The 25604-nt window shown below is 40.9% G+C and overlaps 1 protein-coding gene across 8 annotated transcripts in view; it reads left to right on the plus strand.

Annotated features, from left to right (window-relative positions):
* Window positions 1–25604, plus strand: part of IDE (insulin degrading enzyme) — a 76962-nt gene that overhangs the window by 9180 nt on the left and 42178 nt on the right. For 6 of the 8 annotated variants that reach the window (XM_084845884.1, XM_084845887.1, XM_084845885.1 and 3 more), the window contains exons 2-8: window positions 6903–7084; window positions 8080–8287; window positions 11665–11834; window positions 19644–19766; window positions 20524–20636; window positions 20937–21099; window positions 24313–24405. In XM_084845884.1, the coding sequence (XP_084702010.1) occupies window positions 6903–7084; window positions 8080–8287; window positions 11665–11834; window positions 19644–19766; window positions 20524–20636; window positions 20937–21099; window positions 24313–24405 (1052 nt within the window). Of the gene's footprint in view, window positions 1–1095; window positions 1290–6902; window positions 7085–8079; window positions 8288–11664; window positions 11835–19643; window positions 19767–20523; window positions 20637–20936; window positions 21100–24312; window positions 24406–25604 lie in introns of all 8 variants that reach the window. The other 2 variants (XM_084845883.1, XM_084845881.1) reach the window with 1 other exon arrangement.

A 25604-nucleotide genomic window follows, 5' to 3' on the forward strand; every position in this document is an offset into this window, starting at 1 on the left:
GTTTTCCATCCAAGTACTAACCAGGGCTGACCCTGCTTAGCGTCTGAGATCAGACGGGGTGTCCCTGGCTTGTTTAGTCGCTGCTCCTGGCGGGAGGAGCCAAGCAGGAGAGGTGGAGCCATGTGCTAATGCATGCTAACTTGCTCACGATAACCCAGGGTTTCTGTACAAACTGGGCCATTGATTAGTCAGTAACTCCAGGCACTGAATTGAATACCATTTTAATCCCCAAATTTCACATTACAGAGATTTTTAAATGACAGAAGAAATGAATTACATTGAAGCCTCAGAGGAGGTTTGAATCTGTAACTGTGGGGGATTGAGTGTGCTTAATGTTTTCTAAGTGCAATTAACTTTTGTGTTGAATCACTATGAATAATATTGAAGGTGTGATGTTAAATACAGTACAGTTTAGTACTTTCAGCAGGACTGCACGTTGATGAGACTACTCACAGCACTGAAAAAGAAACTGGTTGTTATTGGCTGATGTGCCTTAAATGTCACTATTACTTTAGGAAATATGTCACAATCTCAACCTTCATCTGCACTCTCTGTTAACAAGTCTTTTTCAACAGGGAATGTGCAGAAGGAGGATTAGACTCAAAGCTATGTTAAATGGACTCTGGTTTAATTTCATACTTGTATCAGACGGTAGTGTGCTTTATGAAATCCTCCAAAGCTCTGAAACTTGTCTTCATTATAGAAGAGGTGAGAAATTACACCATCCTGATTTCTGCTTTGTGGGAATTATGTAGCTAGTGGCTTTTTACTGGAAACATTGGCTTCTGCGGGTATCGCATCTGATTTTGTCAGGCGCAGGAATTGACATTGTAGCAATTTGCCCCCTTCTGCTCTACACCGTGCTATAGTTTGCCACATGCTGCTTATTACAGATTTTTTACTATGTTTTAATTTAGAAATGAGGTTTAATTATGAGTTGAAAGGTAAACGGCATCAGTAGTTTCAGTGTTGTGGGTAAATTTCATAATGGCAGCATTCAGAGACCATTCAACCAAATGAATACTTGATACACTGTTTCTTAGCTCCAGTATAAATTGGACAAGGTCCACTACTTAATTTTGTTTTTGTTCCTAGATTTTCCCAAGCAACTAAAGCAGGAGTGGGCACTTGTAGGCCAAAACATCTGCAGGGCTGAAACTCCCATCAGCCCTAGCCAGTATATGAATGGTGAAGGATCATGGGAGCTGTGGGCCAAAACATCTGGAGAGCCACAAGTTGCCCATCCCTGAACTAAAGGGACTCCATTCTGGTTGCTGTCTGTATGAAAGGTTTGCCTTCTCTTTGGACCCTTCCTTACTTTGTCTCTTGCTTCCAGCCCAATTTCTATACTTTCTTTAATTTAAAGCATTAGTCTTGCTAAGCTCATATGTGGTTTACAGTAAAAAGAAAAACAATGTTTAAATTCTTAAACACACAGGCACAATAATGAATAAGAATTCAACAACAACAAAATTCACAGCTTACTAATAAAAGTTACATTCTGTGGCTATCACATTCATCTATAGACCATGTAAAATAGTTACGCAGTCCTTCCAGAATGCTCTCAGACATGCATGTTTTCTGATCTCGTTTGAGAGGTCATTCCAGAACCATAGTGTGATAACAGTGTAAGACCTGTTATTAGCTGATGATGGTTTAATTTCCTGCAACAAGGAAGTATAGAGCAGGGCTTGTCCTGGTAACGTCTACCACTGTAGGGGTTCATACAGAGCAAGACAGTCTGTAAGGAGGTATGTCAGACCTAGGCTATGAAGAGTTTATAGGTGACCATCACCTTGAATTGGGCCAGGAAACTTACAGCTGCTGTAAAAGTGATGGTATATATTATCAGCTCCCCACATTCATCAGGAAGAAAGCTGTGGTATTCTGCACTAGCTGTAGCATCTGAGTCATCTCCAAGGGTAACCCCAAAGAGAATACAATACATGATTTTCAAAGTTATAAATCATGGGTCAGTCTGGTGAAATACTCTTGCTTTAAAAAGGAGCTGAGTTTGTGCAACATGTAGCTGGCAAATCATGCTCCTGGCTACCACCACTACTTGTTTTTCTAGGAGCAAGGCAGGGTCTAGGAGCACAGCCAGGTTCCAAGCATGCTAAGATGGAGTAAACACCACGTTCCTTGAAAGCCTTGGGTTTATTCATCCATATCACCTCTTGTCTTGTCTGGATCCAATTAGTTTGACCTTATCCACAGAACTAAGATGGCCACTCCTGGACTGGGTATCATCAGCATATTGATAATTCCTCTACTAGTGGTTTCACATAGATGTTAAATAGCATTAATGAGAGACTGAGGCTTGTGGAACACCGCAGATCAGTTCCTATGCTGCTCAACTAGTGTCTCCAATGATCAAATTAAGAATGCTGTCAGAAAATATATGCATCTTTAAAGCACTAGCCCAGAGCACTGACTAATGTTCAGGCCAGTCTAAAAGAATGGCATTATCTTGGTGTTACTGAGAAGTCCAAGAAAATCAGGAGGTATTCTCGCTGCCACTGCCGCCTCCCCCCACCCCCCCAAATGCCATGTTCTACAGACACAGATAATCCACCAGGGCAATTAATGCCATGATTCCATAACCAGGCCAGAACCCTCATTGAAAAGGGTCAAGGAAGGATTCTTAATCCAATAATGCTCAGTGTTTCTCTCCTATCACACACTCAGTTAATTTCCCTAAAAAATGGAGGTTGTTGGCTGGATCATTATAGACAATGATGTGCTTTTGTTTTTTAGGAGAAGTTGGACCATAACCTTCTTTAATATTGGTGGGTCCCTTCCCTTTTTTACAGAAGCATTGATAATTCTAGCCAGAGTTAATTCCTATTGGACATAGCCAGCCATGATGGGTGCAGTTTCATATCTTTTCAGCCTTCCTCAGCCAGGTGCCCTCCAGATATTGTTTGACTACAACTCCCATAATCTCTGAGTATTGCCCATGCTGGCTGGGGCTGCTGGGAGTTGACATTCAAAACATCTGTATGGTACCACATTGGAGAAGGCTGTGTGATAGCTTTCACAACCCCAAGCACTCTGCCCACATCCTCAGGAATAGTACTGGTTCAGTCCAAGCAACTTCAACAAGCAGCTGCTCCTGACATCCCAGTATAGATACTATTAGCTGTGGTGTCTAAATTGGGTTGGGTCAAATCTATGCAATTTCATTAGCAAAAAATGTTACTAAATAGTCAGAGAGCTGTATAGCTGCCCCGTCCTCCAGTAGCCCTTATTTAAAGCTCGGTAGCTTTTACACAATTCAGAAAAGCTCAGCTGGATGTAATGGTGGCAAAGAGAAAAACTGCCGCCACTTCATAAGGCTGTGAATGGGATCTTTAGCATTCTTAGTTGGATTCAAGATGAGGTTTTTGCTACTTTTGCTCAAGCTACCTCTGAAATGATTTCATTTCCCACAACTCCTCATTAACCCAACAAGATGGGGTTTTATGAAACTAGAAGGCAATGTACTAACCAATAATTGTTTAAGTGTTCCTATTCAGCTATCCATTCCTGGAATTGGCCAAGACACCCAACGTACCTTTGTAAACTACATTTCGGAATCCTACAGTCTTTGTACGTTTCTGGAGACAGACTGTTCTAATTGGCCCTCCAATCTTGTCAACCATATCCACATATGCCTCAATCTGACCATGACAAATGCCTTATTTCAGTATCTCCAATTATCATACCACTAGCACACACTGTCCAGTTCAGAAAAATAAGCCCACGGTATGACCTTTTACATGTGTTGGACCCAAAAAAACCTGGAACAGACCTAGGAGCACTAAGATACCTGTGCCTGGGTGAACCCAGCATGAATGTTAAAATTGTCTAGTACTACAAATCTCCAATACTAGATCTGAGATACCACCATGAGCTCAGCCAGGAAAGCTACTGATCAGCTGGTACTGTAGTGAGATTTCCAATCTTTTCTCCAACATAAGGCCCACACAATCAAGGCTGATCACTGTCTGCAGTAGATTGCTATGCACCCCCCCAAAAAAAACACAAAATATGGTGGACAATGGCAACATTACCTCCCTGACTTCTGTCTAGCATACCGTCTGTTACATTTCTTACTGCTTGCGTTACCCTGGGTACCATGGCCACTTTCTAACTTTTCAACTTATTCTTAACCATTTGTGTTATTGGTGGCAGTCTTTGCCACTGCAGTCCTTCAACTTTACAGCAGCCTGACATATCTCAATTTTGACTCTTAATTGCATCTGACCATCTTGTACTAAAGCTAAGATCATACTAATTGGCATAAAATGTCAATGAAAATATTTAGCAAACAAGTAAGAAATGGGGACTTCAAAAGTGTTAGTAAATGGGTTTCAATCCATGGCCAATGTGAGATTTGATTGGAGAATATAAAAATGTTTACACAGGTTACTTTACTGGCTTTTTTATGTACAGAACTTTAACAATTAAAAATGTGATCCGGTTCTGTAGTGGTGAATCTCCACGGCCACTGCTGAATGGCAAATGACTGTGGAATCCAAAGATTTGTGTTTAGTATATACAGATCAACAGGTATTTCTCAATCACTCAAACAATTGTTAACAATTTTGGGTGTGGAATTGTAGAGCCAGACTAGTGTTAAATATGTAGTTTAATTAGATATTCATCTTATTTTGGCCTAGAAATGTAGCAATCCAAACATGCACATGAAAAACACAATTTTCCGGAATTTGTTTCTAGTGCCTCTTAGCCTAATTTTTGCTTCTCCTTCTGTTACCTATTATTTTTGAGTAAACAGTACTGTTCCCAAAATTCTGTGCTCTTATTTGTCTTAATACTACTTTCCTTAGTCCTTTAGGGCGCAATCCTATGGGGATAGGTGTCCGCCTCCGAACTTGGAGGCGGCCACCTGTGTAATGCAGGGCAGGAGAAGCACGGAGGGGATCCTTCCCTCTGCGCTTCTCCTGTCCTGCGTTGCGGCTAGACAGCCGATTTCAGCTGTCTAGCTGTGGGAAGGCAGAGTGGAGGAGGAGGCTGCCAGACAACACATAGGATGTACCAGCATTTCTACCTTCCCCACCCCAGAATGCCCCATTTTGATCACTCCACGCTCCTCTTTGGGGTGGGGGGGGGAAGGTCGGTTCTCTGGGAACCGACCTTGGAGAGCAGGCTCCGAGGTCGGTTCCTGGAAAACCAGATATCCTGTGGCCGTCTAGCCACTGACTAGCGGCCATAGGATTGCTCTCCCTGATGTTAATTTAATTTCATGACAGTAATAGTGACAATAGAGTGTTGTTGTTTTTTAATTGAATTATTTAGAACTGTCATAAAGTGTTGCTGTTCTGCTCCAAATAGCTAATACACTTTTGCATTTATCTCAGTGTTTCAGCTTAATGCCGTCACTGCCAAGAAGTGGATAGGCAATGGGAACAATAATCCAGCACTTTGAAAATTAAATTACAAGACACTTGGGTGAAAGAGGCTAGAATAGTCTAGCAAAAGAGAAGGAAAGTGTGTTGTAGTTTAAAAGTATTTTTAATTGGCAGGCTGGAGAAAGCATGTTGTTGCTTTCAAAAATGATATTAAAAAAAATTTTCTACATGAAAGCCAAGGAACAAGAGGCCATATGCAAGGCATGGCTGAACAAGAGGTTCTCAGTGAGCCAATTTGCATGATCAAACAGTCCCACACGGGCAGTGGCGTGGACGGCTGGCCATTTTGAATATTCAGTGCCCAGCAGCAGCTTGTATCGTGCGAACCCAGGTGGCGGTGGGTTAGGCAAGAGAGTTATACAACATACCATTGATTATGTCATGTTGTGTGAACCCAGATGGCAGGGATTGTGAAAGGGTTAAACAGACCATGGGTTATGTGAGGGTTGTTTAACCCTTGCCCAACCCCTGCCGCCCAAGTCTGCATGACACAACAAGATGTGGCCAGGCAGTGAATATGCAGATTATGCCCAACACGCACCGCAGCTGTTTTGATTGTGTGAACCAGGTCAGTGCTTCTGGAATTTATCCTACGCAGGGTACTTTGTGTGTTTGCTTCTATCTAGATCTGTCAGGAATAGGGTGTAGCAAGCAAAAATACTAAAAACTCAATTATGTTTTGAGTTCTGGAGAAGGGCATAGTCAAGCAAGGGTGTAGCTCTGTGTGAATGACATTGTATGTACTTGAATTAATTCACACAAGTACAGACCTTGAAGTAAACTGTTTCCTGGCTTGTCCCTAGAGTATGATTTTGACATTATGAACCTTTGAACTTACTTGATCAACTCACTGTGGCGCTTCAGCATTCTGTATTCTGAACTGTAAAGCAGTTTATCATGGACTGAAAGAGCCATAGTAGTCCGATCTTGCCATGTCAAAAGGGTGCTATAAATTGAGATTTAGTATGGCTTTTATTTGGATAATTGAACATATATTGATGTTATTATATTGCATTTTTCTTTGTCTTAAGAGTGTAGCCTTTGAAAAACATTTTCATTACCCTGTCAGTGTTATCAATAAAGTTGGAATTAGCAGAACTGAAATTAGCTATTAGTTATAGTATTATAGCTAAAAGAAGTTATGTAGAGATGTTTAAATATTATAAAAATTTGTTATTAAACAATCCATAGTGACCTTTCTAGGCCTCATCATTACTGGAAGCACTATAACCAGAGCTATTCTACATGTGAAAGAACTATTCCCTTTAACTTCACTGTCTGTAAGACAATATAGCTTTAAGCTTGCTTAAGTCTATTGATTTCAGTGGACATAAGCACATCATACTGTGTTGAACTGTGGACAGTGTTTTTTAGATCTGGATCATTTAGGTTTGAAAGTTTTACAGTTGTTAGCAATGTATAAATCTCCCAGTTTTTCTCTTAAATTATTTGATTGGATGTGAGTTGAACTTTTACTGTTTTCTTTAGGGTTCAGCAAGAAATGCAGAAAATGAATGATCCTGCTATAAAAAGAGTAGCAAATGATATTATCAAATCACCTGAGGATAAACGAGAGTATCGTGGGCTAGAACTGGCAAATGGCATCAAGGCAATGCTTATCAGTGACCCCACCACAGACAAGTCTTCAGCTGCACTTGACGTACATATAGGTATTCAATCAACCATTTTGTATCTGGTTAACTTGGTTTTGCATTGTAAACTAACTCAAAAGCAATAACTTCCAAAACGTTACATAATCTTCCACTTACTGTACTTGGAAGCTTCACTAATGTAAATTCTACATACGGGCCATGGTATTTTAGTTTAGAATTGAACTAACCAGATGTGTATGCATTCCTGGGGACAGGCCTGAAGATGGGGACATTAAACCAATGGACTGGAATGTGCAGAATGGAGTGCAGAACTACAACATCACAATTCTATCCGTCTCTCATTTATATGTGTGTAGATGAATATTGCTTGAAAATATTACAACAAACTGATTTTTATGGATGTATGTTTATAGTGCAATACTATGCATGTTTGCTCAGAAGAAAGCCCCATTGAACACACTCCCAGGAAAATGTGTGTGGGATTGCAGCTTTAGTCAGGTTAGCCTTGGTATTAAATTTGCCATAAAAGTGGCCATATGAAGTATTTGTCCCTAAGCAGCCTTCAACTGTTTAAGGATGAGTGGTGAGTAACTGCTTTTAAGTGTAATATTAGGAATGGGGAAAATATTAAATTACTAAAATTTAGAATGTCAGATGAAAAATTAGGGGCAACTAACTTGTATAAAATGTTTGCAATACTCAAATAGGCCTGAGATTATGTATCTGTATGATGTAGCATATGTAGAATTGGAAGACTATTCTTATAATTCCTGCCTAGATGCTCCCTGCATCTTTGTTCAAAGTTATTATTAATGTGGATTCTAAATATGGTGATTTTGTCTCTGACCTGGAGCGACAAATAAGAATTTTGCATATACCATCTTCATTTGATTGCTTTACACCTCCACCTTTTAAACTGAATTCGGGCATTGACTCCTGCATGCATTGCATTTAATCTAGTTGTACCCACTGTGCAGAAATAGAACCCTATTAAAAACAAATATACCCCTGTATATTGTAGGGTGACTTGTTCCATTTTTTCTCTCTTTAAGGGTCATTATCTGATCCCCCTAATATCGCTGGGTTAAGCCATTTTTGTGAACATATGCTGTTCTTGGGAACTGAGAAATACCCCAAAGAAAATGAGTACAGCCAATTTCTCAGTGAACATGCAGGGAGTTCGAATGCTTTTACCAGTGGAGAGCACACCAACTATTATTTCGATGTGTCACATGAACACTTGGAAGGTGCCCTGGACAGGTAAACATACCTATAAATTATTCAATATATTTGTTGATTTCATCTAGTACAGTTAACATGGGTAGTAACTTTCCTACATAGTGGGCCAGTTTGCATGATCGCAGGGTGGTAAATAAGCCACCATGGCTTGTTAACCACCCTGCACATGCCAGTTGCGTGCTGGCCGAATTTGCATAATTACCCTCGCTGGCACAGCTTTCATGCCATGCGAATCAAGTGAGGGTAGCTTATTGGGGTAGGTAACCACCCAGAACCCATAGGCTGTTGCAGGTTTTTGAGATGGTTTGTTGCCCACCCCAACAAGCCAACCTTGCCGGCTTTGCATGACATGAGAAGTCATAGAATCATAGAATAGTAGGATTGGAAGGGGCCTATAAGTCGTGCTGGTGAGGGTGATTATGCAAATCTGGCTGGCATGCACAGGGTGATTAACAAGCCTACTTTGTTAACCACCCTGCAATCATGCCAACCAGGCACATACAGGCAGCCATTTGGAATAGTCAAGCCATGACTGGCACTTGTCATGTTGTACGAACCTCGTGAGGGTGGGTTTTGGCATGGTTAACAAACCACCCAGAACCCGTGGGGTGTTTTAGGGTTGTGGGTGGTTTGTTAACCGCGCCAGCAACCCAGCCTTGTGGGGTTTGCACATAACAAGAAGCTATGGCATGCCCCCACTGCACCCCAAATATTCGAATGGTGGCTTCTGCTGCAACAAGAAGCCCTGTGGGGAAATTCACCCTCGGTGGCTTTTCATTACATGTGAATCGGGCCACTGTGTTTATTACTTTTTCATAATAATGAAATGAATCCAACAGTAAAGATTAAATGACTAAAATAAGACTTTTAACATGTTGGGCATAATATCAGTAAAATGAAAGACTTTATGGAATGACTCCTTCCAGTCTTCTATTGAAACAGATTTTAATTGAGAAGAGACTCATCAGGAGTGTGATAACTGTTTATAAAGATTTCATATGCTTTGTTTAACATTTCACTGTTATCTTATGTAGTTATGAAAGTGTTACATAGGAATTTAATTTATATTCTGGTTAGAATCATAGAATAGAATCATAGAATAGTAGGGTTGGAAGGGGCCTACAAGGCCATCGAGTCCAACCCCCTGCTCAGTGCAGGAATCCAAGTCAGAGCATCCCTGACAAATGGCTGTCCAGCCTCGTCTTGAAGGCCTCCAGTGTGGGAGAGCCCACCACCTCCCCAGGTAATTGGTTCCATTGCCGTATTGCTCTGACACTCAGGAAGTTTTTCCTGATGTTCAGTCGGAATCTGGCTTCCTGTAACTTGAGCCCATTATTCCGTGTCCTGCACTCTGGGATGATCAAGAAGAGATCCTGGCCTTCCTCTCTGTGACAGCCTTTCAAGTACTTGAAGAGCGCTATCATATCTCCCCTCAGTCTTCTCTTCTCAAGGCTAAACATGCCCAGTTCTTTCAGTCTCTCTTCATAGGGCTTTGTTTCCAGTCCCCTGATCATCTTTGTTGCCCTCCTTTGAACCCTCTCCAGCTTGTCTGCATCCTTCTTAAAGTGTGGTGCCCAGAACTGGACACAGTGGTTCCACAAACTTATTCTGCTTTCATTCCCAACATAAGTTGCATATTTATCAACTGGCTCTCAAAAGAGTCATTTTAGTATGTAAGTTCATATTTGGTGAAAATGAGACATATTCAGGTGAATGCTGCAATCGGAGCGTATTTACTCTGAAGTAGGTTTTGAGGAATTAATTTGATTTTACTACTGTCAACCATATTTAGTGTGTTTTTAACAATTCCTTGATACTTTGGTTAAGAGCTCAGCTGTCTATTTATAAGGCTGACTTTTTTTTTTTTTTAAAGACCAGGTAAAACCTTAGATAATTTTAGAGTTAATGGAGTGAATTTATGGGAGGCTTAGGAAAGAGACCTCTTCAGATCAAGGCTCTGGACAGGTTTCTCAAGGATCAGGACCACTGTTGACCCACAGCTGGCTCCTAGTCCCATTAGATTGCCACCTTCCTTGGTAGATTTGCTGCTACCACCACCTTGTCAGGATCTGTCTGCAGTTAGGAAGCCTCTGTGTCATGGTTTGTCTTTCATTTCTGCCCACTTGCCTTTGTCATCGTATCAGCAAGCAGTTAGGCACACTGGAGAGGATTTCCTTTAGCTTATGAACTTGGATGATCAAGGAACTAAATCCAAATTAAGTAAGATTTATTTAGCATCAGAAAAAAGGATTAAAACTGGGGGGTGGAGAGGAGATAATGAACAGAGATCGTACCAGCAGCATCACAAACACCTCTTTAAAAGTTTCTAACTAGCCTAAGCATTAAATCTTCTAATATTCTAAATTCAGGGATCCATACTTGCTTCCTAGATGCAAGGGATTGCCTTGGATGTTCAAGAAAGCTGATACTTTCCATGGGGAAACAGTTCCTATTTTGAACCCTGGAGACTCGGGGGAGGGGGTGAGTGTAACCCACCAGTCAGGACTAAGGAACTGGGAGAGGATGTTCCCCACAGTTGGGTGGGCAAGGGCCCATCTTTTGGGGGCAGTTCTGATACTTGATATTTGGTGTGTTCTGGATGTACATTGTTGATGTATCTGAGATGAACCACCTTCCTATGATCAAGAAAGGGAAAAGTACAGGTAAGATGTAGGGGGTGCTCATATCTTTACCTGATAGATGTATCAATTAAAATGGTTTTCCTGGTGCATGGGGAATGTGTTCTATGTTTCAAAGTGTCAGGTGGGCAATGGAGAAGATGAGAGAGATGTTAAAATGAAATTGCTGAATGGAGGTCATTAAAGAGACAGGACTTTTCTCTGCAAGGGCTTTTTGGATCACAACCAAGTCCAAACAGAGGTTTACTAACAGATTAATAAATGATTAACATTCTGGGAGGGTCCCAAGTTCATCTCTGTAGGATGAGTCCCAGTAGGTGGTATTTCATAGATCAAGAGACACAGGAGGCCTCTGGCAAAGAGACTTTCAGTGGCTAATTCATAAGAGATTTCAGCAAAAAGAGGCTGATCTGAAGTATTAAATAAAGATCTAATAGTAATTTGCCTATACCAAAATTGTGTGAGGCAGCTGATGATAATCTGTGCCCAGTACAACAAACTAGAGTAGCATCCACTCAGGGATGAGGCTGTACTTCCCAACAGTGGGGCTCCAGCTGAACAAATTTAGTACAAACATGGGCATCTGTCCAAAGGCTAAGACCTGGTGCGCAAAGCCCTTCCTGACCTGGTGACAAAGTATGATGTGTTTCTCCATGCAGTTAACTTTTCAAAATGAATTTAATATTTTGCTTTTTAAAAATGTAATTATGTGTTAATACACTAACATTTGAGAAATATCAAACTTCCCCCTCGCTGTAGGTTTTCCCAGTTTTTCTTGTGTCCTCTGTTTGATGAAAGCTGCAAAGACAGAGAAGTGAATGCTGTCGATTCTGAGCATGAAAAGAATTTGATGAATGATGCTTGGAGACTATTTCAGCTTGAGAAGGCTACTGGAAATCCCAATCATCCCTTCAGCAAATTTGGAACAGGTGTGTAAGAATGTAATTTTCTATCAAACTAGATATGTTCTGTTGTGTTTGGATGGGACGGATGGGAAAGTCTTGGTGTGAGGCTTGATCTCATTGTTTTATGTTAGAAGAAGAACTTGTTAAAATAAACACCACAAGTATAAGGTTCTCAGGGTAGAAACTGAGCCCATAGAGCCCCAGAGCAGTTCTGATTCTGAGGAAGAACAGCAATCCGTGGGAGAGGAGCTCACTCATCTCTCACAAGCACAGCTCCTGCCAGCATTCCTGAGAGAGATAGTGACCCTGGCAGTGAGAAAGCGCTGGAGGGGGGCTTGCTGGACTCTCGGCGCAGACGCAGGGAGCAGTGACAGATGGAGGGTGCCGAAAGGAGGTGCTCCGCTTGTTTGGCGCTAAAACAACGGTCGCGTCCCGACAACCCAAGGGTAAGAGGGAGGATCTCTCCATAGCCCATAAGTTCAGAGTCTTCCCACAGTTCTCCTTCAAACGGGGACCAGCTGCCTTACCTGGAGCTTAGGCTACTCTGCTATCTTTCCCCAGTGCAGTTCCTTGCTTAGTCGCTAGTGATTAGTATCTGTAAGAGTCATAAAGGAATAAAGCCTTGGAAAGAATCTTCGTCATCTGTGTCCTGAGTTGGCTATTGGAGGGGACTGCAAGAGGCAGCTAGGGCGCTCCTGACAATGGTGTGGAATGTATTTGATGATGCAGCCTTTACATTTATGATCATCGCAGTCCTTGATTAGTTTTTAAAAGTAGCTGAGTATGTGATACATATGTGCAAATCATTGTGTGAGAGGCATACAGTGGATGAAATGTGTATTAAGCAGCAACATTCACTTAATAATTATTTTATTAGGACAAACGAAACTATTCAGCCAAATCAAGGAATCTCAATAATAGGCATGATTAAAGGCCATGATCAAGACCAAATTTATGTTCCTAAATATGGTGGAACAAGAGTGTAGAGAGCTAGTGATATTAGAAGCAGGTTTTTGACAGTGTACCTAATAACTAGCAATCATTTAAAACCTCTTCCAATTTACAATGCAATCTTATACACGTCTAGAAGAAATAAGCCTAACAGAGTTCAATGGGACTTAATCCCAGGTAAATGTGTGTGAAGGATTATAGCCTTAAGCTTTCAGAAAAAGTTGAGTTATTTCATTCAATGGAAGTTGTCTTCCACTTCCCTAGCTGATTTGTTGTTTTTTTTAAGCTGATGAGTGTGAAAAGCATATAGCAATACTGAGGGAGAGCTTGACAACATTTAAAGCAGATATTAAAGAGAATGATGACAGCAACCTTATGTCCAGCTGCATTTTTTTACAGATTTTCTGTACCATGAAAGCAAGTACTTTCAAAGTGTTGCATGATAGTTTCATAACAAAAGAAAAGCAAGCACAGTATTTTTGTTAAAAAGCACCCAACAGTTATTAACAGCAGATAGTCCATATTCTGAAAAGCAAGCTAAAGAAGGCAACATTTTATTGGCTGTCTCTGGAATGTCAGAAGAAAGTGAACCTAATCAACAGCCTGCAGCAGAATGTTCCAAAGCTTTACAGCAGCAACTGAGAAGATCCTGCTTCTTGTAGAGACCAACCCTGGTAATCTTCAGGGATGTTGATAAGGGAGCACACACTCCTCACAAGGAAGCCAGGACCCATATTATAGATCAAAGCTAGAACCTTAATTTCAGGTCAGAAATACTCTAATAATCAATGTAGTTATTTCAACACTGGTGTTCAAATGGCTGTGCCTGACTGGTATTTGGTACAAGTTGACAGTGACATACTGTAGCAGTTTCGAGACCCTCTTAATTGGCAGCCTAACACAGAACACACTGCAATTACCTAATATAGAAGAGGTCACTAAAACATGAATGACAGTCAAGGCTCTGTCTTCCAGTGGACAATGCAACTGGAATACCAGCCAAAGCTAGTATAGGTCACAACAATCACTTGCGTTTACAGAAGCAAAGCTGGATCCAGAAGCATCCCAAAGCTGCAAGCCTCATCTTTCAGGAAGAGTGTAATCCCATCTATTGGATGGTTTTTCCATCCAGTCTATTAAGTCCCCTACTAGCACCAGTTCCATTTTTCTATGTGGAGTTTACATAGCTTGAGAAATTCCACAGGATAATGTCCATGGGAGGAACAGTAGTCTCCCAGCACCGCCTTCTGAAGCCAGGAAGCAAAGTAACTCCAGTCCCTGAGAGATGATCCAAGAGTATTATGGCGGATGGTATCAAAAACCCACTGAAAGGTCCAGGAGAAACAATGGGATCCTACGTCTCCATCTTCCTTCCAGCATAGATCATCCACATGGCCAGTTGAAGTGTGCTTTGAATTGGACATAAAACCATTGTCATTACTAGTTGTCTGGGAGCAGATTACAGATAATCGCTGCAATCCAGGAAGTCCGTCAGAAGTTGTGTGCATGAGCTTGAGGTGTTTTCTCTCCACCTGTTTTCACTGCAGCATTGCACCCCCTGCTGAACTAATTATGTTTTAAATGGTGGTAACCAAGCTACTGGAGTAAAAATGGAGGCAAACGCTTATTCAGGAGTGTTTTTAAACCACTAATGAGAGCATTAGGGATTTACTAGATAATGGTTACTTCCTGTCAGGCGTATTATTTGGAAGGCTATTTTTATTTTCAAATGTAAGTTTAGTTTTCAGAAATAAGAACCAAAACTTGCATTTTAAAAAGCATGGCAGCATTACATATCTGCATTTTATATAGCAGAGTGTAGAGACAGAAAATTTCTGGAAATCTTGAGGCCATGGGAAAACCCTTTTTTCCCTCTTTTTTTTGCGGGAGGTAGGGACAGATGGATTGAAATTTTGGGAGAAACTGAGGAATAAGCAGTGCTTATTTTTTTAGTGCTTTTTACACATCTAAAGTCACTTTGTTGCTTTAAGACAGCCTTCTGCAACCTGGTGCTCTCTAGATATTTTGGACTTCAGCTCCCATCAGCGTCAGGCAGCATATCCAATTGTCAGGAATGCTGGGCACTGTAATCCAAAACAACCAGAGGGCACCAGGTTGGAGAGGGCTGCTTTAGGAACATAAAGCAGTCTTTCTGTTCCTAAAGTTATTTTATATATAACTTAGTTTGCTCATATAATTATTATTATTATATTTTAAACCTTTTAAAAGTAAACTCAGTTTATAAATTTGTAGTTATTGTCTGAATAGATTAGAACTACATTAAATTACTGCTAAAGCATCAGAAACACAGGACTGTATAGAACAAAACCCAGACTGTCAAGAATGCACATGTACTGTGATGATTGCACAATGGTGACTCTACTCATATGTTGAGAAACAGAGCATAAATGTCTATAAGTAAAATATATTTTAGATTAATAATTTTAACAAATAATGAAAGAAATAACTATGCTGAGAATCTTTGTTGTTGTTCAGTCGTTCAGTCGTGTCCGACTCTTCGTGACCCCATGGACCATAGCACACCAGGCCTTCTTGTCCTGCGCTCTCTCCCGGAGCGTGCTCAAGTCCATATTCATTGCATCAGTGATGCTATCTAGCCATCCCATCCTCTGCCGTCCCCTTCACCTTTTGCCTTCAGTCTTTCCCAGCATCAGGGTCTTTTCCAGAGAGTTTTCTCTTCGCATTAGGTGGCCAAAGTATTTGAGCTTCAGCCTCTTTCCTTCCAATGAGCAGTCAGGGTTGATTTCCTTTAGGATGGACTGATTTGACCTCCTTGCAGTCCAGGGGACTCATAAGAGTCTTCTCCAGCACCACAGTTCGAAAGCATCAATTCTTCGGTGCTCAGCCTTCCTCATAGTCCAGTTCTCATGGCCATACGTTACTACTGGGAAAACCATAGCTTTGATTAGACGGACCTTTGTCGGCAAGGTGATGTCTCTGCTTCTTACTATGCTGTCTAGGTTTGCCATAGCTTTCCTCCCCAGGAGCAAGCGTCTTTTAATTTCATGGCTACAGTCACTGTCTGTGGTGATCTTAGAGCCCAAGAAAATCTGTCGTTGCTTCCATTTCTTCCCCTTCCATATGCCTGGAAGTGATGGGGCCAGATGCCATGATCTTTGTTTTTTTAATGTTGAGTTTCAAACCAGCTTTTGCACTCTCCCCTTTCACCCTCAACAAGAGGCTCTTTAGATCCTCTTCGCTTTCTGCCGTTAGGGTGGAATCATCTGCGTATCTGAGGTTGCTGATAATTCTCCCGGCAATCTTAATTCCGACCTGTGATTCATCCAACCCGGCGTTTCTCATGATGTACTCTGCATATAAGTTAAATAAGCAGGGCGACAATATGCAGCCTTGTCGTACTCCTTTCCCAGTTTGGAACCAATCGGTTGTTCCATGTCCGGTTCTTACTGTTGCTTCTTGACCCTCGTACAGGTTTCTCAGGAGACAGGTAAGGTGGTCTGGTACCCCCATCTCTTTCAGAATTTGCCACAGTTTGTTGTGATCCACACAATCAAAGCCTTTAGCATAGTCAATGAAGCAGAAATAGACATTTTTCTGGAATTCTCTTGCTTTCTCCATGATGAAAGTTGGCGATTTGATCTCTAGTTCCTCTGCCTCTTCAAAACCCAGCTTGTACTTCCGGTAGTTCTCAGTTCGCATACTGCTGAAGCCTAGCTTGTAGGATTTTGAGCATAACCTTGCTGGCATGTGAAATGAGCGCAATTGTATGGTAGTTTGAACACTCTTTGGCGTTGCCCTTCTTTGGAATTGGAATGTAACCTGACCTTTTCCAGTCTTGTGGCCACTGTTGAGTGTTCCAAATGTGTTGGCATATTGAGTGCAGCACTTTAACAGCATCATCTTTTAGGATTTTAAATAGCTCAGCTGGAATACTGTCATCTCCGCTAGCTTTGTTGTTAGTAATGCTTCCTAAGGCCCACTTGACTTCACTGTCGAGGATGTCCGGCTCAAGTTCAGTGACTGCACTATCATGGCTATCAGGGACATTAAGATCTTTCCTGTATAGTTCTTCTGTGTATTCTTGCCACCTCTTCTTAATCTCATCTGCTTCTGTTGGGTCCCTGCCTTCTTTGTCCTTTATCATGCCTGTCTTTGCACAAAACGTTCCCTTGAGATCTCCAATTTTCTTGAAGAGATCTCTAGTCTTTCCCATTCTGTTGTTTTCCTCGATTTCTTTGTATTGTTCATGTGAGAAGGCCTTCTTCTCTCTCCTTGCTATTCTCTGGAACTCTGCATTCAGTTGGATATATCTTCCCCTTTCTCCCTTGCTTTTCGCTTCCCTTCTTTCCTCAGCTACTTGTAAAGCCTCATCAGACAGCCACTTGGCTTTCTTGCATTTCTTTTTCTTTGGGATGGATTGAGTTGCTGCCTCCTGAACAATGTTACGGACCTCTGTCCATAGTTCCTCAGGCACTCTGTCTATCAGGTCTAATCCCTTAAATCTATTCCTCACCTCCACTGTATATTCATAAGGGATATGATTTAGGTCATACCTGAATGGTTTAGTGGTTTTCCCTACGTTCCTCAATTTAAGCCGAAATTTTGCAAGAAGCAGCTCATGATCTGAGCCACAGTCAGCTCCAGGTCTTGTTTTTACTGACTGTATAGAGCTTCTCTGTCTTTGGCTGCAAAGGACATAATCAATCTGATTTCGATATTGACCATCTGGTGATGTCCATGTGTAGAATCTTACAGAGAGGATTAAAAATATTTTTCCCCCCATGGCTTCATTATTTCCAGACATCTTACATCTCTAGTTTTCCTATAAAATTGTTCTTATTGCTTAGTTTTTAGAAATCATTTTGAAGAGAGTAAAGGCTGGATAACAATATATAAATACTTTGTCTTAAATTCTAAATGAAATTCTAAATTTCATAATCCAAAGGTGTTCAATTTTTCCAGTTTTTTGGAAACAAACAAAAACTCCTTGGGGAGGGGATGTTTTTTTCCCCTAATTTTTCTAGGGTTTTCTGGGCCTTTATATCTCTAGTAGGGTGTTAGAGTGGTAATTCACAATGAAAGTGTTGCTAGAACTGGAGAGTTGTGTGTTCATCAACAATTAAATAAAACTGTTGCTCATTTATCCTTAATGATTGTTCTTGTTCATGCTTGTCTGCTTATTGCTACTGTTTGTAATGTGAGTTGATCATTCTGCATGTCCCAGTTCTCATTATTTTAAGTGCATTGTTTCTACCTCAATTATTTTATGGTTTCTTGCCTCAAGCTTACCTTCATTTCTACATTCTGTCTGCTCAGAATGCTGAGTTTTAGCTTTACTTTGCATGGCAGTAGTGTTTGAGTCAGCATGTTGAAATAGACATTCTCATCTTGATTTTTCTTTTTCACTGACAGAAAATAACAAAGGATTGTCTGCAGTTATTATGACAAGACTCAGACTCTGATTAGATCTGTTTTAAACATTTAAACACTGAAAAATAAAATACCATAGAAATTGCCCTCACTGCATTAATATAATAGGTTTAAAACTTCAGAGCTCAAGAGTAGGTGATATTTAAGAAACTATGGCCTGGTTTAGACATGATGTTCCCAGTGCTACAAACTGTGGTTCACTGCAGAGGGAATGAGTGATGAGCTTGAGCGCTCCCTCCTCTTCTTATGTGCTTGGCTTCAGAGAAGACTTCTTGGTTTATCCAACTAGAGTTTTCCCACAGTTCCTGAAATGGGAAACTGTGCTTTAAGTGCTCCCAGAAAACCAGGGTCGCAAACGATGGCTTGATCCTGATTTATAAGGAGCACTTAAACCACAGTTTATCAGTTCAAATATCATGGGGAAACTGACTTAAGAATCAGGAAGTCTTCTTTGAAGCTGGGGGAGGGAGGAAGCACTCACATTAATTACTAATTTCTGCTTCAACAAACCATATTTCTGTTGAACCAGGAATGCTGTGGCTGAACCTGGGCAATGACTTGCCCTTGTTTTCTTCTCCCTTAGTCTGACATATTCTAATTAATTGACAGCTAATAAAGAGACTACTGCAGGACATCTATCCTACCCTTCCCACCCCCCAGTCCCATGCCTGCAAAATCAGTTCCCGAGTCAACTTTCTACACCTTCCTGTATATTTCCTGAACATGCCCATGAACTATAAGGATGTAATCTATGGGGGTGGGGGTGGTTACTGCAATAGTTGATGGGCATAATCCAAATTATATAAATGACATATCCGTATTGCTTGTAACTTCATATTATGAAGTCCAGAATAGGGTTATGCAGACAATCGTTTGAGAACCACTGTTCTTCACAATTCCAAACTTCAATTCTCCTAACTCCAAGCTACTTGGGCTGAGTCACAACTGGTCTTTCTGAAGTTATGAAAATGGGAAATAAACATCTTGCACCCAATAGAAGCACCATCATCTGAAAGGAACATACATAGGAACTGTATCACATTGCGTATAGCAGTATTTCCAATCCCTGTGCTTTGATCTGGCTGAGGAATATGTGCAGGAGCCTTCCTTGTAATTACAGGGATTAATTCCTTTTAGGAGACTGAGTGCCAGGACCAGCCCAAGTCATTTTGCTGCCTGAGGTGGACAAGATGTCACTTAGCCCACTCACTCCCTGTACAATAGCCAACCATACTGACGTTGCATCTTATTTCAACACTGGTGATGGTACAGTGTCCTCAACTGCACCTGAGGGCAGCAGGATAGTTTAGGCGGTGCAGAACAGGCCACCCAGTTCTGTCCACTCCTTGCCCCTTAGCACTTGCCACCTCTTGCAGCCATCTCACTCTGCCTAATGGTAGAGCTGGCCTTGTTGCCTTCTTTATCATGACTATTTTTTGACACAGCTTTTATTTTATTCTTGCATTATAGGAAACAAATTCACTTTGGAAACTAGACCAAACCAAGAAGGAATAGATGTAAGACAAGAGCTATTAAAGTTTCACTCCACTTATTATTCATCAAATTTAATGGCTGTCTGTGTTCTTGGACGAGGTAAGAATGTCAGACTTTATAGGAGTGACTTTAAGTAGTTTTTTTATTGACTTTTTATGGAATAGCATTGGATTTTATTCTGTAGGGAGTTAAGTAAAGGCAAGCTACATTTTCAAGTATTAAAGCATGAAGCTTGAGCCACAAATGGAACAAACACCTTACACATAATAGTTGCGTCTTCATATGATAGCATTGAAATATTAAGGCTGGCATTTAAAGCAGTGTGGGTAGTATTCTGCATGTGCAAGGCCTTTTCAGTCCTCCTCTTCTATCAGCATCCCCTCATAAAGGCCCTCACCCACCAAATCTTTTCTGGAGCGATAGCCCTATGAGGAATGAGAGGTTGCTACAGAACAAATAAGTTGGCAGTTTATACCAGCTTACATAAAAGCTGAAAATGTCAGCTTTTATGTAAAATATATGTTTCTATCCTCTGTATATGCATATTGATATTTGAAAACGTACAAGATACATATATGTGATGTGGGATTTGTTTCAGATCAGAAGTATTATATAAATATTGCTAACAAATAAATATTCCAGAAACCAGAGCATAGGTGGGCGGGGCTTTAGTGGCCACCAGTTCCCTAGCTAGTTTAATCCTAGGCACAGAATTTGTATTTTGAGCTGTATGTGAAAGTACATTCACTTTTGAAGTTCTTTCTTAAAGGCCTCCTTTCTTTTAAAGGGGCAATCAAGAAAAAGTTTGAGAGACCCTCTTGACCAGGAGTAACTCTCTTTTTCTTTTTTTATACAGAATCTCTAGATGAGCTAACCAGTTTAGTAGTGAAGCTATTCTATGAAGTAGAGAACAAAAATGTTCCATTACCAGAATTCCCTGAACATCCTTTCCAGGAAGAACATCTCCGGGTGGGTTTCAAACCTTGTGATTGCACCTTCATTTAGAAGTGAAGACTTACATTGTAACCAAACAATGTGGTGTGTGTGCTATAAATTATATGGGTGGAGGTTATGTGCTGGCATACCCAGTTGCTTCCTGAAATTTTAGTAATTGTTTTGATAGGAAATGCTCTAGAGCAATATTAATACTATGTTATGGTATATGCACAATGAATTGTGTTTGGTGTATGTGGGAGGTAAACACTCCCCTATAAAGGCAAAATGTTGGATTCAGTTTAAATCAGACCTTCTTCTTTTTTAATTTCACAGCAACTTTACCAAGTGGTACCTATTAAAGACATTAGAAATCTTTATGTCACGTTTCCAATACCAGACCTTCAGAAGTACTATAAATCGAACCCTGGCCATTATCTTGGTCATCTTATTGGGCATGAAGGTCCAGGAAGTCTTTTATCAGAATTGAAAGCTAAAGGTAAGATTTGCAGTGACTTGATATTGAAGCATTTAAACATATTATGAAGCTTTGGGACAAATGTCTCTACATCTCAGTCCCTGAAAAATAGAAAGAGCAACTCTTCCCATACCAGCCTACCAAAACCTTAAGATCTTCTATAGAGATTGTGAGAAATCTGGAAGGATCACTGGAAGAGAGCAGGAAGGGCCATGATAGACTAGCAGGCCTAGCAAGAACTAGCAATCTGAAAGGTTAAAATCAAAGGAAAGTCTAAGAGAGGGCCAGAGGACTGTGGAGTTAAAAGGGAAGAGGAGAGTTCGTGGTGGAAGTTCATGAGAGAAGGAGAGCACATGAGAAAGCAGAGTGATGACTGGGAACACCGCTACAAGCTTGTGGGTTCTCTCTGCTACTAAGCAGAGCATGGAGTGATGTCCAGATTGACAAAGTATGGTTAGCTCTTTGGTTCCAAAGCATGGTTCGCAGACACATGTCAAACTGTGGTTTCAGATTTTGGTTTGAAGATAAGATGCTAACTAACCAGAGTTTACCAGTTCAGTAATCATTCCGAGTTATTAACGAAGACCAGGAAGTGGAGGAGGAAACTTGCAGGGATACCAAGGTTTGGCATGATTTCCAGTTTCAGTCTTGGGCATCAAGCATTGTACCTCAATGCTCTTCTGGGAACTGGAGATGCTGGCAAAGCTTGCCAGGCTTGGACCTGGATACAAGCTCTGGGCACTTGTAATGCTTGCCTCAAACCCCTAAATTCCTCTTTGGACCTCTCCTGGTGGTGTAAATCTGTCAAAGACCACCAGAGACCATGGAAAGTTGTAAACTCTTAGTGCAAGAGGGTCTTCTACAGAGCTTGGGCTTCTCTCCTCACATCAGTGGTTTTTCAGGTGCAGCCTGTTAGCTCAGTGCTTTGCCCAGCCAAGAGAGACCTTTCCTGGCTGCACAAAGCTGTCATTTAAGAGCCAGCAATTTTGGAGGCTTGCAAGCACTCCCTGACTGTCAAATGGGGTGGAGGGTGACAGGTTCAAAACTGGGTTAGCTCTGATGTGAGCCAAGACATTTATGAATTTTGGAGGGAAATGGCTTGCTTTATTCCAGAGCAAATCTAATGTAAGCCAGAGGTCGCTCACTCATCTCTAATCTGAACATAAAGCCAAGTATTTTCATATGCTTAGAGGAACTGAGGCCATACTCTTTTTTTCATTCAGGTATTTTTATACTGCAGAATTCAATTGTAATGTAAATTATAGCCTATTTTGTCTTGCCACTTTTCTGAGTCATGTACTGCAATCCTATGGATTTTTATGCAAAAGTAGGCCCCACTGTGTTCAGTTGCTTACTCCCAGATACGTGTGCCTGGGATTGCAGCCTTAGATGCAGCTGGGGATTACTGTGAAAATGTAAGTGGTAACTTGACATGATCAGTTTTTATAGAAAAATGTCACCACTTTGTGAAAAGTCCTCTAACTTCATGGTTATCTTTTCTTATAAATAAGCTCCTCTTATGAAGGCACAGAGTAACGATGGGGAATTCTTCCACTGAAATTATTAATGCCTTTCCTGTGATGGTGTATCATAGAGGAGAGGAAGCCGGGGAGAAATATAGCAATTTATCATCTTGTTGTGACACTTCCATGTAATAACTGATCGTGTCAGTTTTTAATATGCAAAAATAGAACATGCGTGTTCAGAGGGGAGGGTACTGAGCTGTAAGTTCTGTACAAATTTATAGCACCTTAGCCCTTAATGTTCCAAAGTAATGGTATTAACTTTAAAAAGAGAAATATTCTTGACTACTGCAAACTGGATACATAAAGAAAAGCCAGTTCACCTTCCAGATTAATTTATGTGCAACTGATATATTTCATTTACCACAGACTGAAAACTATTGTTGAAATTATATAGTTTACTAGCAGTTCAGGAAAAGGGTTTCTAGAAATCTGTCACCTCTCTCTATGCCCCTGCAGTTTTATACTGTATGAACTAATCCTACACCATGCTGCACTAGAGACAATAGATCACCGCAGTACACTCTGCCACATGCTGCCAGTTCAGCTAGGAGCTGCTTGGATCCCCCTGTTGTCGGGATTAATTGAATTCTCCACTTCATTCTTCAGCAGTTGCACATATACCAACTCATATGTATCACATATGAACACACAAACCTAAATTTCCTTTTTGTACAGACGTGCATATACACTATAAGTGTCTGTCATGGTGTAGTTACTCGGGGGAATTTTCCCCCCTGAAATTATATTGTTAAGGCTTTGTTTCCTTCCTGTTATTCCCTTACAAATGATGAAAACTACCTGGTGATTCAGGTTCCCTACTCTAAAAAAATATGTTTATCAAATAGATAGAAAAATATATGGATCTGTAGTTATCCACTGTTGATTGTATCACCAGGACTGTGTTCAAGAGAGACAAAGGTGCTCTATCCTGATGAAGGAGCTCCTTGCCAGGTGTACACCTTGGAAATGTGCAAGGAGCATTGGAGCAGAGTAGTTCAATTAACACAGTCCTCCAAAGCATGGTTTGGAGATCTCACTTGAATTGTAGATTCCTCCCTTCACTCCTTTCTATTTTCTGTTGAGCACTACCACAGTACGCTGTGATATCTGAATCAGGAAACTCTGGTTAGTGCTTGCCCTTCAAAATCAGAAACCCAATTCAAACCACAGTTAGCACCAAGAGGAAATGAACGGTGAGACTGCCTGTGAGAGGAGGATCGTCTGAATCGAAGCTGTAAATCTCTGTAATTTTACTTGCATTGTAACCTGTTGTTTAACGTACTAAGGTTTGGATCCAGGTTTGAATCCAGATTTATGCTGGATCAAGTGTGCTGACAGAAGTGGCTTTCCCCACCCCTCCTTCCCACAGCAGCGCCTCCAGTCCCCTGCAAATGCTACACAGAGAGTCAGGAGACGCTGATGAATGGCGTGAACTTTGGTGTAATAGGGAGAGAGCAATCCCCCAAAATCAGGCTGAGGGACATTCCATGAGTATGTCACGGAAGGCAGATCCTGGATCCAACCCTTAATATACTTAATTAGTGTGTGTAAGCAGTCTCATTCTATCAGTTCCATCTGTTTCTTTATGTTATTATGTGATTGGTATTAACCAAGAACACATATGATTGTCTTAACTTTGTGTGTGCAGAAACTTACAAAAACAAATCAACGATTCCGTGTGGGTGTTTAAGTATACTTTATTTCACAGGCTGGGTGAATACACTGGTTGGAGGACAAAAAGAAGGTGCTAGAGGCTTCATGTTTTTCATCATTAATGTTGACCTCACTGAAGAAGGACTTTGTAAGTGAATTCCTTCTTTCATTTTGGTGTGTTAGAGTTTAAAGCACATTAATCTAAATACACTAATAAAACTGTAGAAAACCCATACTAAGCTAGCTATATCAGGGATAAATGAACTGGCTTCAGACATTTCCTCATCGTATACAATCTCAGAATTGCAATTGCTTTGGCAGTGGGATTGTTTTTATTTTTTAAGTGCTTTTTGGAGATTGTTGGACAAATGGCCCATGTCGTCTTCCCCAATTCTATAGATTTAAAAATTACTGTCCTGCTTCTAAATACTGCTAGCATTCACCTGTCTATAACAGTTCCTGGCACATTTAATTCTGCTGAAAGCTAGTTGTAGGATTCACTTTCCTTCCTAATCAGTAGCAGCTTTTTACTCTGAAGGTCGTAAATAGACCGATGTGTCTACCTCTCTCTCTCCGCCAGGCTTTTTATTCCGCAGTTTACCGGGGCCTTTTCTTCTGGATTCTTTGCAGGACTAAGATCGGCTCCTTTAAATGGGCAGACATGCGCTTCGATTCGGGGACGTTGTTTGTCTGCAAGTTCTATATGTTTCATTATACAGCCGCTAGATGGAGCTGTTGTATAGCGGAACTGCACACTGCTGATACAGGGGATTAACGTTCCTTATTACATTATCTCCAATCTTTTAAAACCTGGATTAAATGTCAGAAAGCATGGGACATATCCTGGAGGTTGACAACATTGTGTGAAGGACGCGCAAACTTCCATGAGTGACCCATCATAAGCGTGTAATAAATGCCTTCTGTAGAAATGCTCATATGACACAGTTCACACATAATAATTCGTGAATTGTTTAACCGGGAATTGTTGGGGCTATGCAGGAGCGAGCAAGCACACTGCCTCCTGCCCACTTGTTGCTTTCACTTTGTAACTGGATTACAAAACATCCCAGGAACATCCTCTTCTTGTGTTGTTTCCGTGACATGCAAAGTCTGGTTGTTCAGGGAGAAATCATGGATTAAAATGCTTGGTTGTTCCGTCCTGAACAATCCAGACTTCTAGGTTCACACGTCATGGAAACATTGTAATTGAGATTCAAAGCGGAAGCAGTGAGCAGGCAAGAGGCAGTGCACTCGCTCCTGCATGACTCCAACCACTCATGGGTTAAACAACCCATGAATTGTCATTACCTGCAAACCTGGTCAAAATCTCTGAGATACTTTGTATAT

This window comes from Heloderma suspectum, chromosome 3, assembly GCF_057233095.1.
Source record: "Heloderma suspectum isolate Gila_16-S chromosome 3, 16-S_ref, whole genome shotgun sequence".
Lineage (NCBI taxonomy): Eukaryota > Metazoa > Chordata > Lepidosauria > Squamata > Helodermatidae > Heloderma > Heloderma suspectum.